This window comes from Aotus nancymaae, unplaced genomic scaffold, assembly GCF_030222135.1.
Source record: "Aotus nancymaae isolate 86718 unplaced genomic scaffold, 86718_ANA_hifiasm-v0.15.2.pri h1tg000031l, whole genome shotgun sequence".
NCBI classification, from domain to species: Eukaryota; Metazoa; Chordata; class Mammalia; order Primates; family Aotidae; genus Aotus; species Aotus nancymaae.
The window spans coordinates 5,560,888-5,573,365 of NW_026988444.1; the positions used below are offsets into that span (position 1 = coordinate 5,560,888).

Consider the following 12,478-nt stretch of genomic DNA (forward strand, 5'->3'; position numbering starts at 1 on the left):
TGCAACAGAGCCTCAGGTCATCAGGCGGCCACTCAGCGGACCCCACCAAACAGCCGCTGCCCAGGAGCCGTGCCGGCCCTGCACTCCTGGGCCACTCCCCGCCGTCCCACAGTGTCGCCTGTGCAGGGCAGCCTTCACACACGGGCAGACGATCCCCAGTCCTCATCCTGAGGATGTTCGGCACAGCGGTATTTAGAATAGGAAGCCAACACGTGCCGAGCTCGGGAACCACCTAAGTGCCCGCCAGTAAGGCTGGTTGAGTGAACGCAGGTCCATTCAGGAGACCACCATGGTGCCGCCAACATGATGATGGGGGGTCTCCTAGGCACGCAGGGAAATGTCTGTGGGACAGTGTCACAGGGGAGAAGTGACTCTTCGAGGGCAGGGCATGGAGCCTGCCTTTGGGGTGAGCCTCAAAGCACGTCTCCTCTGCTTTCAGAGGAAAATGAGCCCCCCATCCTGCACCAGTCCCCTCTCCATCACCTCACTGGGTGGCTCAGGGTTTATGGGATGGGGACACCCACACAAATAGGGCCTGGTCCCTGCCCTCTCATCCCATGGGGTGCACAGGCATGTAAAGAGACTGTTCTGGAACAGCAGAGTGGGTGCAGTGTTGAGACTCCAAGGAGGGGCAGGGGCTAGGAGGGTGCAGGTGTGCCACCTCGGCCGTGCAGCCAGCAGGCCAGGGAAGCATCCACAGGACATCTTGCAAAAGCAGAGCATGGGCTCAAACCCCATTCAGTGGCCATTTCTGGGATGGGAGGTGGCCACCCTCCTGCAGGATGTGGAGCCCATCTGTGACCCGCTAGGGGCAGCCCAGGGCAGCTCCGTGTGCCCTACGACCCTGCACCTCATCTTGGCTGAAGCCCATGGCCTGCGAGCAGGGCTGCCTGGAGGAGGCCATGCCACTTGGGGGTCAGATGGCATGGAGGCTGTCCCGGGATGAGGTTGTTGGGCCAGGCACAGCAGCACTGTCCAAACCACAGGCTGCCACCCTGGAAAGAACCCAGTCCGCAGACACACTTACTGCTCCCGCTCCTTCACGTCCAGGCCCTTGGGCAGGCTGGGGCCCTTCTTCTTCGTCCTGTGGCTGGGGGTCAGCTCCGCTGCATGAAAGAGGGACCCGCATTAGTGCCCAGGTGGCGGGGTGGGGGCCACCACTGCAGATGCCACCTCCTTGGGCCCTCCCTGTGCTGCCTGCCTGCACTACCGGGGAGGCAGATGGGGGTCCCAAGCCTTCGGTGGCTCCACGGCAGGTGCGGGGACCTGGAGGCGCGGGGCGGCCCATGGGCTCCAGGGAGAGGCTTCGCTCTGCTGTCTCCCTTGCTGTCCCGCCTGTGTTGTGTCTTCAAAGTTTCTCAGATTTCCCTTTTGGATTCTTGTTAAACTTGTTATTTAGACATGTGTTATTATTTATTTATTTATTTATTTTAGACAGAGTCTCACTCTGTCACCAGGCACCAGGCTGGAGTGCAGTGGTGCGATCTCGGCTCACTGCAACCTCCGCCTCCTGGGTTCAGGCAATTCTCCTGCCTCAGCCTCCCGAGTAGCTGGAACTACAGGTACACGCCACCACGCACAGCTAATTTTTGTATTTTTAGCAGAGACGGGGTTTCACCACGTTGGCCAGGATGGTCTCGATCTCCTGACCTTATGATCTGCCCAACTTGGCCTCCTAAAGTGCTGGGATTACAGGGGTGAGCCACCGTGCCTGGCCAGACATGTGTTATTTTATGTGAGTTTACAAAATGTCCTTCTGCTGGTCATTTCTAACTAAATTCCACTGTGGTCTGAAATGTGAAATGTATTATTTCTATTCTCTTAAATGTATTAAGGGTTTATGATCTGCATATGGTGTATCCTGGAGAATGTCTCCAGTATACTTGAGAAGAAGACAGGCTCTGCTGCTGTCAGGTAGAACCTGACAAGTCTAACAGACTTGTTCAACTTCCTGTGGGTGCTGCCTAGCTTTCCGGTCAGTTCTTGAAAGTGCGGAATTGACGTTTCCAACTGTTACTGTTGCATTATCTGTTTCTCCATTTCTGTTTCTGCCTCGTGTATTTGGGTGTCTGTCATTTGGTGCATATGGGTTTATAATTGCTATATCTTCCTAACTGATCATGCTTTTACCATAAGCTGTCCCTCTTCATCACCAGTAGCATTTGTAAGTTTATTTTTTGTGATATTAGCGTAGCAATTCCAGCCTTCTTGTGATTGCTGTTCCCATGCTATTTTTTCATCCTTTGACTTTGTATCACTTGTTTTTTTTGGGGGGGGATGAAGTCTCACTCTGTCACCCAGGCTAGAGAGTTCAGTGGTGCATCTTGGCTCACTGCAGCCTCCACCTCCCAGATTAAAGCAATTCTCCTGCCTCAGCCTCCCGAGTACCTGGGATTACAGGCATGCACCACCATGTTGGATAATTTTTGTATTTTTAGTACAGACAGGGTTTCACCATGTTGGCCAGGCTGGTCTTGAACTCCTGACCTCAGGTGATCCACCCACCTCAGCCTCCCAAAATGCTGGGATTACAGGCATGAGCCACCATGCCTGGCCCGTATCACTGAATTTAACATATGTCTCCTGTAAACAGCACATAGGTGGATCTTGTGTTTTGATCCAGTGTAACAATCTCTGTCTCCTGCTTAATCTGTTCACATTTCGTTGTTAATGATACACTGTGGTTGGATTTACATTTGATATTTTGAATCTTGTTTTCTAAATGCTCAGAATTTTTCTAGTGCTCTATGCTTCCTTTACTCTTCTGCATCAAGTGGCCAAGTGGATTCTTTTTAAGGTAATGTCTTAATTTATCCAATAATTTTGAACTGTATTTTTGAGCTCTTTTCTTACTGGTTGCATCAGGCTTTACCATACGAATATTCTTTTTTTATTTTCTTTTTGAGACAGGTTCTCACTCTGTCACTCAGGCTGGAGTGCAGTGGCATGATCATGGCTCACTGCAGCCTCAACCTCCCAGGCTCAGGTGATCCTTCCATCTCAGCTTCCTGAGTAGCTAGGACTACAGGCACACAGCACCATGCTGAGTTCATTATTAAAAAACGTTTTGTAGAGACAGGGTCTTGCCATGTTGCCTGGGATTGCCTCAAACTCCTGGGCTCAAAAGATCGTTCTACCTGAGCCTCCCAAAGTGCTGGGATTATAGATGTGAGCCACCATGCCCGGCCTACCATATGAATCCTGACTGGTCATAATCAGCTTCAGACCTATAGTAACACAAGTGAGATATTTAAAAGTTATTCCTATATAGCTCTATTTCCTTTTCTGCCTTTTTATGGTATTATCATACAAATTATATCTATAAAGGTTATAAATCCAACATTACAAGAGTATTATTACTTTATATAATTTTATGTATTCTAAAGAATCTGAGAGAGGTTTAGTTGTATTAAAATTATTTACCATTTCTGGACCTCCATTTCATCTTCTCAGTTTGAGTTAGCATTTGGAGCCATTTCTTCCCACGACAGAACCGTCCTTCTGCCCACTTCCTTTGTGCTCTTATTGCCAAATGTAATACATTTCTGTATGTTACAGGCAACCACACACGCGCACACACACAATATATAAATACAATGCATACATATACATATATACAAATTGCTTACATATAAACTATTTTAAATTGCTTTTAAAGTCAATTAACAAGAAATATGCATCTATATTCTTCTTTACAATCACCTTTGCCAATGCTCTTTGTCATGTGTATGTAATTTCCACCTTAAATCACTTGCTTTCAGAACGCCTTTGGAATTTCTCGCAGGTTTTATCTGGGACTATGTCAGTTTCACCTTCATGTTTGCAAGTCAACTTGCTGGGTATAAGATTCTTGGTTAATAGTTTATCTAACTTTGAGCACTTTGTTTTTTGTTTGTTGATTTTTAATTTTCTTTAAATAGAGACTGGATCTCACCACGTTGCCCGGGCTGGTCTCAGTCGCCTGGGCTCAAGCAATTGTCTTGCCTCAGTCTCCCAAAGTGCTAGTGTTACAGGGATGAGAGCCACTGTGTCCAGCCATTTTTGAGAACTTTGAATATGACATCCCCTGTCTTGAGTCTCCTCTAGCAACCCTCCATTGCATCTTCTAATTATTATTTATGCCAATCTGTGGAGTACATGAAAAGTTCTGTTACGTGTATATACTGTGTAGTAATCAAGTTAGGGTATTCAGGGTGCCCATCACCTGAATAAAATACACTTTTGTTAAGTATGGTAATTCTACTCTGCTCTAAAACACTAAATCTATTTCTTCTATCTTACTGTACCTTTGTACCCTTTAAACCTCTCCTCTTCATCCGACTCACTTCCTCTACTCACCCTTCCCAGTCTCTGTTATCTATTTTTCCATTCTCTACCTCCATGTGTTCAAAATTTTTAGCTCCCATAAGTGAGAACACGCAATATTTGTCTTTTTGCACCTGGCTTATTTCACGTAAGATACTAACCTCCAGTTCCACTTGGGTTGCTACAAATGACATAATTTAATTCCTGCCCATGTTTGAATAGTATTCCATTGTGTGTCAGCAAATAAATCAATAAAGAAAATGTGCTATATGTGGTGTATATGCCACATTTTCTTCATTGACTCATTTGTCGATGAACATCTGGGTCAATTGCATATCTCAGCTATTGTGAATCGTGCTGCAATAAACAGGCGAGTGCAGGTGCCCCTTTGATATATTGATTTTTCCCCCTTTGGGTCGATAGAAGTGTGATTGCTGGATTGAATGACAATTCTATGTACATTTTTAGAAATCTTCATATTGTTATCCATAGTGCCTGTACTAATTTATATTCCACCAACAGCATGTAAAAGGTCCCTTTTTCTGGCATTCTTGCCACCATCTGTTATTTTTTTGTCTTTTTATAATAGCCATTCTGACTGATTTGCGTTTCTCTGATGATTAGTGCTGTTGAGCTATTCTTCTTTTATTTAGGCATAAGACAAACAGATCAGCATTTTTTTCATACACCCATAGGCTGTTTGTATGTCTTCTTTTGAGAAATGTCAATTCATGTCCTTTACCCAAGTTTAACAGGATTATTTTTTCCTGTTGAATTGTATGAGTTCCCTGTATATCCTGAGTATTAGTCACCTGTCAGGTAACTTCACCAGGCGGTCTCTTCACTATGTTGATTATTTCTTTCATTGTGCAGAAGCTCTTTAGTTTTATTAAGTCCCACTTGGCTATTTTTGGTTTTGTTGCCTATGTCTTTGAGGTCTTAATCATAACTTCTTTGCCTAGATCAAACCAGGAGAATTTGCCCTAAATTTTCTTTGAGTATTTTCATAGTTTCAGGTCTTATGTTGAAGTCTTTAGTCCACGTAGAGTCTATTTTTATATATGGTGAGAGATAAGGGTCCACTTTCATTCTTCTGCATGTAGCTATCCAATTTTCCCAGCACCATTTATTGAAGAAAGTGTCCTTTCCCCAATGTGTGTTCTGTCAGCTTTGACAAAGATCAGTTGGCTGTAAATATATGGCTTTATTTCTGGGTTCTTTATTCTGTTCCATTGGTGTATGTGTCTATTTGTATACCAATGCATGCTGTTTTGGTTATTATAGTTTTGTAGTATATTTTGAATCCAGGTAATGTGATACTTCCAGCTTTGTTCTTTTTGTTCAGGACTGCTTTGGCTATTTGGGATCTTTTTTGGTTCTATATAAATTTTAGAATTGTTTTTCAGGCTGAGGCAGGTGGATCACCTGAGGTCAAGAGTTCGAGACCAGCCTGGCCAACATGGTGAAACCCTGTTTCTATTAAAAACACAAAAAAATTAGCTGGGCATGGTGGCAGGCGCCTGTAATCCCAGCTACTCAGGAGGCTGAGGCAGGGAGAATTGCTTGAACCTGGGAGGCAGAGGTTTCAGTGAGCTGAGATCGTGCCACTGCACTCCAGCCTGGGCAACAGAGTAAGACTCCATCTCAGAAAAAAAAAAAAAAAGTTTTTATCATGAAGACTTGTTAAATTGTATCCAGTGCTTTTTCTGCATCCATTGAGATGACTGTATGGTTTTCGTCCTTCATTCTGTTGATGTGATGTATCACATTTATTAATTTGCATATGTTGAGCTATCCTTGCATGCCAGGTATAAATCTCACCTAATCTTTTGAAAGTGCTGCTGGATGTGGTTTGCTAGTATTGTGTTGAGAATTTCTGCATCTAGATTCATCAAGAATATTGACCTGCAGATTTTCTACATGTGTCCTTGTCTGTTTTCGATATCAGCGTGACACTGGCCTCATAAAATGAGTTAGGGAGAATTCCCTCCTCAAATTTTTGGAATGGTTTCAGGAGGATTGGTATTAGTCCTTCTTTATACATTTGGTAGAATTCAGCTGTGAATCCGTCTGGTCCTGAGCTTTTCCTTGTTGAGAAACTTTGTATTACTGATTCCGTCTTGCTACTCATTATTCGTCTGTTCAGGTTTTCTAGTTATTCTTCACTCAGTCTTGGAAGAGTGTATGTTTCCAGGAATTTATCCATTTTCCCCTGGGTTCTCCAATGTGTCATATAGTTTGTGATGATCTTTTGTATTTCTGTGATATCAGTTGTAATATCTCCTTTTTCATTTCTGACTTTATTTACAGAGATTCATTTCTTCAAATAAGATACGAAAGAGGAAATTTATTCTCTCTTCTTAGTTAGTCTAATTACCAATCTTGTTTTCAATTTTTTTTTTTTTTTTTTTGAGACAGTGTCTTGCTCTGCCACCCAGGCTGGAGTGCAATGGCACAATCTCAGCTAACTGCAACCTCTGTCTCCCAGGTTCAAGCGATTCTCCTGCCTCAGCCTCCTGAGTAGCTGGGACTACAGGTGCATCCTGCCACATTTGGCTAATTTTTTTTTTTTTTTTTTTTTGTATTTTTAGTAGAGACGGGTTTTCACCATATTGGCCAGGCTGGTCTCGAACTTCTGACCTCGTGATTCACCTGCTTCAGCCTCCCGAAGTGCTGGGATTACAGGCATGAGCCACCGCACCTGGCCTCAACTTTTTAAAGAATCAACTTTTTATTTCATTGATTCTCTGTACTTTTTTTCTCTATTTCATTTAGTTCTGCTCTGATCTTTATTATTTCTTTTCTTCTAATTTTGGATTTGATTAGTTCTTGCTTTTCCAGTTCCTTGAGATGCATGGTTAGATTGCTGGCTTGTAATCTTCCTACTCTTTTGCTGTAGACATTTGTTGCTGTAAGCTCCCCCTTGGCCCTGTTTTTTGCTGTATCCCACAGGATTCGGTATACTGTGCTTCCGTCTTTGTTTGTTTCAACATATGTTTTTATTTCCATCTTAATTTCTTCATTGACTCAATATTCACTCAGAAACGTGTAATTTCCATGTTTGCAAATTTGTATATACATATTTGTACAGTATGAATTATGTATTTGTGTAGTTTACAGAGTTCTTCCTGGTACTGACTTCTGGTTTTACACTCTTGGGGTCTGAGAAGACACCTGATATGATTTTGACTTTTTAAATATGTTGAGATTTGTTTGTGGTCTATCCTGGAGGATGCTTCTTGTGCTGATGAGAAGAATGTATGTTCTGCATTCGTTAGACAAAGTTGTTCTGTAAATGTCTGTGAGGTCCATTTGGTCTGGGGACTGAGGTTGCAGGATCATCATGGACCATTTTTAATCCATTTAGCTATTCTATATCTTTTCAGAGGAATCCCCTGGTAAGTATTAGTTGGGACAAGTGACCTTCTCACTAACAAAGTCAGTCACCAGGGGTTAAGAGGAACTCAACTAAGCCAGGGATTAAGACTCAGATTCTTAGGGTGGTCTGAGGCTCTCCCCTGGACCTGGGCCACTGAAGAAACAAAGATGCCAGGAGTGCCGGGCCTGGCCAGTGGCCCTGAGAAGCCAGGGGTCAGCAGAGGGGTCACAGGTCATGGCTGTGCCGCCCAGCAGCTGCTCTGATCAGAGGAACTCATGGTGATCTACTGATGGCCCAGACCCCAGACCCCCAACCCTGGGACTGACAGCTCCAGGGCAGTGCCCACCAGCCCGCACATTTCTCCCCGTTAACCCTCACTCCGGGACGGTGCCCACCAGCCCGCACATTTCTCCCCGTTAACCCTCACTCCGGGACGGTGCCCACCAGCCCGCACATTTCTCCCCGCTAACCCTCACTCCGGGACGGTGCCCACCAGCCCGCACATTTCTCCCCGTTAACCCTCACTCCGGGACGGTGCCCACCAGCCCGCACATTTCTCCCCGCTAACCCTCACTCCGGGACGGTGCCCACCAGCCCGCACATTTCTCCCCGTTAACCCTCACTCCGGGACGGTGCCCACCAGCCCGCACATTTCTCCCCGCTAACCCTCACTCCGGGACGGTGCCCACCAGCCCGCACATTTCTCCCCGTTAACCCTCACTCCGGGACGGTGCCCACCAGCCCGCACATTTCTCCCCGCTAACCCTCACTCCGGGACGGTGCCCACCAGCCCGCACATTTCTCCCCGTTAACCCTCACTCCGGGACGGTGCCCACCAGCCCGCACATTTCTCCCCGCTAACCCTCACTCCGGGACGGTGCCCACCAGCCCGCACATTTCTCCCCGTTAACCCTCACTCCGGGACGGTGCCCACCAGCCCGCACATTTCTCCCCGCTAACCCTCACTCCGGGACGGTGCCCACCAGCCCGCACATTTCTCCCCGCTAACCCTCACTCCGGGACGGTGCCCACCAGCCCGCACATTTCTCCCTGTTAACCTTCAAGACCTGGTCCCTGGTGGAATCCCCCGGTGAGCATTAGTTGGGCTAAGTGCCCTTTTGACTAACAAAGGCGGTCATCAGAGGTTAAAAGGAACTCAACTTAACCAGGAATTAAGACACACAGGTCAGGCTCACTTCTCTGTTGAGTTCCAGCATTCTCTCTTGGAAAATGTACTTGGAGTGTGACTGTCTATACGCTGCTCTGTTTCTACTAAGTGGAGGAAGTGGGCATGAAGTGTTCTCATCAGCCATCTTGACCACCCCCTCACCAATTTCTTCTGATGCGATGCGGCTAACTGCTCATCTTACTGGGATTCCCTTGTAAGTTTCAAGTGATTTTTCTTTTGCTGCTTTCAATGTTCTCTCCTCGTCTTTGACTTTTACCTCTGATGCGTCTGTTTTACACATGTCCATTTTATCCTACCTGAAACTCCATTACACTTCCTAGATATATAAATGACTTTAAAATACATTCAGAAAGTTTTTATATACATGCTGAAGACTCAGTGTGGAGGCGGGATCAGCAGTTTCCTGTGAGTGCACACATGTTAACACGTGACAGGCTCTTACGTGAGGAGAGGATGGGTGTGGGTGTCAGTGTCATGGACAGCCGAGTGGGTCTGTGTGTGCCAGGCAGACATGAGTAGGTAACTGTGGGGAGGGGAGCAGGACGGAGTATGCGGGGTGGGGGTAACTAGGTGAGTGGGAGTGGGTACGTAGGGGGGTGAGTATGTGGGGATGGGGGTGAGTAGGCGGTTGGGGTGGAAAGATGAGGGGGTGAGTAGGTAGGTGGGGGTGGGCATGTGGGGTGGGGTATGTGGGTGGGGTTGGGTACGTGGCTGTGGGTACATGGGGGAGTAGACGTCAGTAGGCGGATGGTGCCTATGTGGGGTGGCTTCATGTGGGGAGCTGGGGACACGTGGGCGTTGGGATGACCGTGCAGAGGAGCTCCACCCCCAGGCCTCGGCCCCTCGTTCCCTGTGCTGGATGGGCTGGCACTTCTGACAGGGCTCCCACAGTGATGCCTAGTCCTCTCCTGGGCCCTGGGCCTAGGCCACCAACTCCCCTTCCCAAGGACCTCTCCCTAGTCCAGACCCCTCTTCTCATCTCTCCTGCCCAAGCTGCTTGGGGGTTGGGGCACAAAGGGGCCGAGCAGATGCGCCAGGCCCTAGGAAGGCCCCTGCAGAACCCGAGGGGTCCAGGTCTCCCAGGATCACAGCCCTCGGCACAAGGTCGGAACCCCGCCCTGCAGAACAGAGCAGAGCAGGGACCACTGCCCACCTCTCTTGCACAGGTACAGCCACGTGGGGTCCCACTGGCTCTCCTTGGCAAAGACCGCCTGCCTCAGCTGCAAGCCCATGTACTCCAGGAGCCGCTTCCGTGCCACGAACGTCTCACGCTCCGCCGGCATCAGTGTGTGGAAGGGGCAGTGGGCAATCTTCCGATCCTGCAGCATGGCACCAGGGTCACCATAGGGTCCCGGGCCCACCCTGCTGCGGGGGCAACTCTGGGTGATCGAGGGCCCCTCTTGGCCGTTGTGATGTGTAACTGAGGATGAACCCAGACAGACACACAAAACGGAGCACACACAGCTGCACCCGGCATGAGCTCAGCACATCGGGGGGTTCACCTCTGCTGCCAAGGGGCTGCTCTCGGGGAGGCACTAGGAAATTGAAGCCCGGCTTTGCCCCAGAGAAGCTAACGCCCCAGCCAGGGGCCCTGCACGTGACCCACACTCCCCCTTCTTCATCGTGGGAGGCTCATCACCTACCTGGAAGAATTTGAAGTAGCCGTAGTCCATGGCTGTGCCCACTGCCACCTTCTCCCCCTGCCTGAGCATCACAGGCTTCAGGATGTCAGCCCCATGACTGATGAGTTGGTCAATCTGTGGAGAATAGAACCAGGTCAAACAGCAAGAACACCCTGGCCACTGGGAGCAGCAGAAGCTCCACCCGAGAAGGGCCACGGTCACCTGCATTGCCCCCGAGGCCAACCCTGCAGGTGTACAGGAGTCCCCACGAGAAAAAACGGGGAGGGTGGTCGGAGACGGGGCTGACCTCACAGACAAGGAGTTGGGGCTGAGCCTCGCCCTAATGATGTCACCGTGAAGTCAAGGCTAGGCCATGCCTCGGGGGAGCCCTCCCTGGCACCCCCTCCCAGCACCATTGAACTCCGTTACACTACTGCTCCCCTCAGGCTGTGAGTGACACAAAGGCAGACACCAGGCAGGTCCTGTTCTTCATCAGATCCCAACACGCCATGAGGGTGTTCAACAGGACGGCGGGCGCACGGGTGTGCCTGTATGTGGGTGTGTGGGGGCAGGGGACCAGCATGTGCGCACGCGTGGGTGTGTGCATGTGTGTTCATGGGTGGGTGCTATGAGTGTGCCTGCATGCATGTAGGTGTGTGTGTGCATGTGTGGGGCCAGTGGGTGAGTGTGGATATGTACATGCATGTTCACAGGTGGGGGGTGCCAGTGTGCCTGCATGCATGTAGGTGTGTGTGTGCATGTGTGGGGCCAGTGGGTGAGTGTGGATATGTACATGCATGTTCACAGGTGGGGGGTGCCAGTGTGCCTGCATGCATGTAGGTGTGTGTGGATGTGTGTGTGTGTGTGTGTGTGCATGTGTGGGGCCAGTGGGTGTGTGGATATGTACATGCATGTTCACAGGTGGGGGGTGCCAGTGTGCCTGCATGCATGTAGGTGTGTGTGGATGTGTGTGTGTGTGTGTGTGCATGTGTGGGGCCAGTGGGTGTGTGGATATGTACATGCAGGTTCACAGGTGGGGGGGTGCCAGTGTGCCTGCATGCATGTAGGTATGCAGTGTGGGTGTGTGTGCATGCATGCGTGAGTGTGTGTGTGAGGGCCAGTGTGTGTGCATGCATGGGTAAGTGCACACATGTGTGTTTGTGGGTGAGCGCAAGCATGCCTGCAATGTGTGAATTCACGCACATGTGTGCCTGCGGTGCCTGACTTGTGGCAAACACACCACAGCAATGGCGTCTGGCTCAGTAGGTACAACGATCCCCTCCAAAGCCCACGGCATCTAAAAGAGGCTGCCTCTCCAGACAGGGGAGGAGGCAAGTTCTATCAGGAGGCCTGGAGGGCTCAGGGCAGCCCGTGTGCATGGGTGGAAACCAGGCCATGGTCTGCGGGAGCCTCACTGCCAAGTGCGTGGGTGCTCTGCTAGCCAAGTGCAAGAAAGGCCATAATTCAGGGATACACGACTCCCCCCTCGAGGTCCCCACACCCTATGCCACGTGTAACACACACTCTACACAAACAGACCCTGCATTCTCAGCCACACATGAGCACAACACCCTGGGCATGGCAGCAGGCACAGTGCGGGGCTGGGGAGTGGCCAATGCCACCAACACCAGCGCCAGCCTGGCCTGAGCGGCTGACACCCTGGCGCGTGGGGGTACGGGTGAGGTTTATGCACAGATTCCTCAAGGCCAAGGTGAGGCTGGGCAAGACATACGCAGAAAGAGAAGGAGGCCATTTTCCGCTGTCCCCAAGGAGGGAGCCACCCAGATCCACCCATGGGATCCCCCCGTCTTCCTGACTCTCCTTCCTGCTGAAGCCATGATAACTTGCCAAAAGTCCCACAAGTCGGTTCCGTACGGACATCCCTCCAAGGCCCCACCACCTCATCAAACCTTTTTCAGGAGAAGGTGGGCAGATGGTGGGTGAGTGACGGCTTGGTACAGGCCACCGCAGGTGCGTGGTGAT

The 12,478-nt window shown here is 49.3% G+C and overlaps 1 protein-coding gene across 1 annotated transcript; it reads right to left on the reverse strand.

Annotated features, from left to right (window-relative positions):
* Nucleotides 1-805: 805 nt before the first annotated feature.
* LOC135277402 (ankyrin repeat and MYND domain-containing protein 1-like) lies at nucleotides 806-10,723 on the reverse strand. Its single transcript, XM_064383456.1, has 5 exons — nucleotides 10,718-10,723; nucleotides 10,517-10,630; nucleotides 10,027-10,192; nucleotides 1,028-1,106; nucleotides 806-908 (listed from the first exon to the last, which is right to left on the reverse strand). Exons 1-5 carry the CDS (start codon nucleotides 10,721-10,723, stop codon nucleotides 806-808), a joined length of 468 nt encoding a protein of 155 aa, XP_064239526.1.
* Between the last annotated feature and the right edge of the window lie 1,755 nt (nucleotides 10,724-12,478).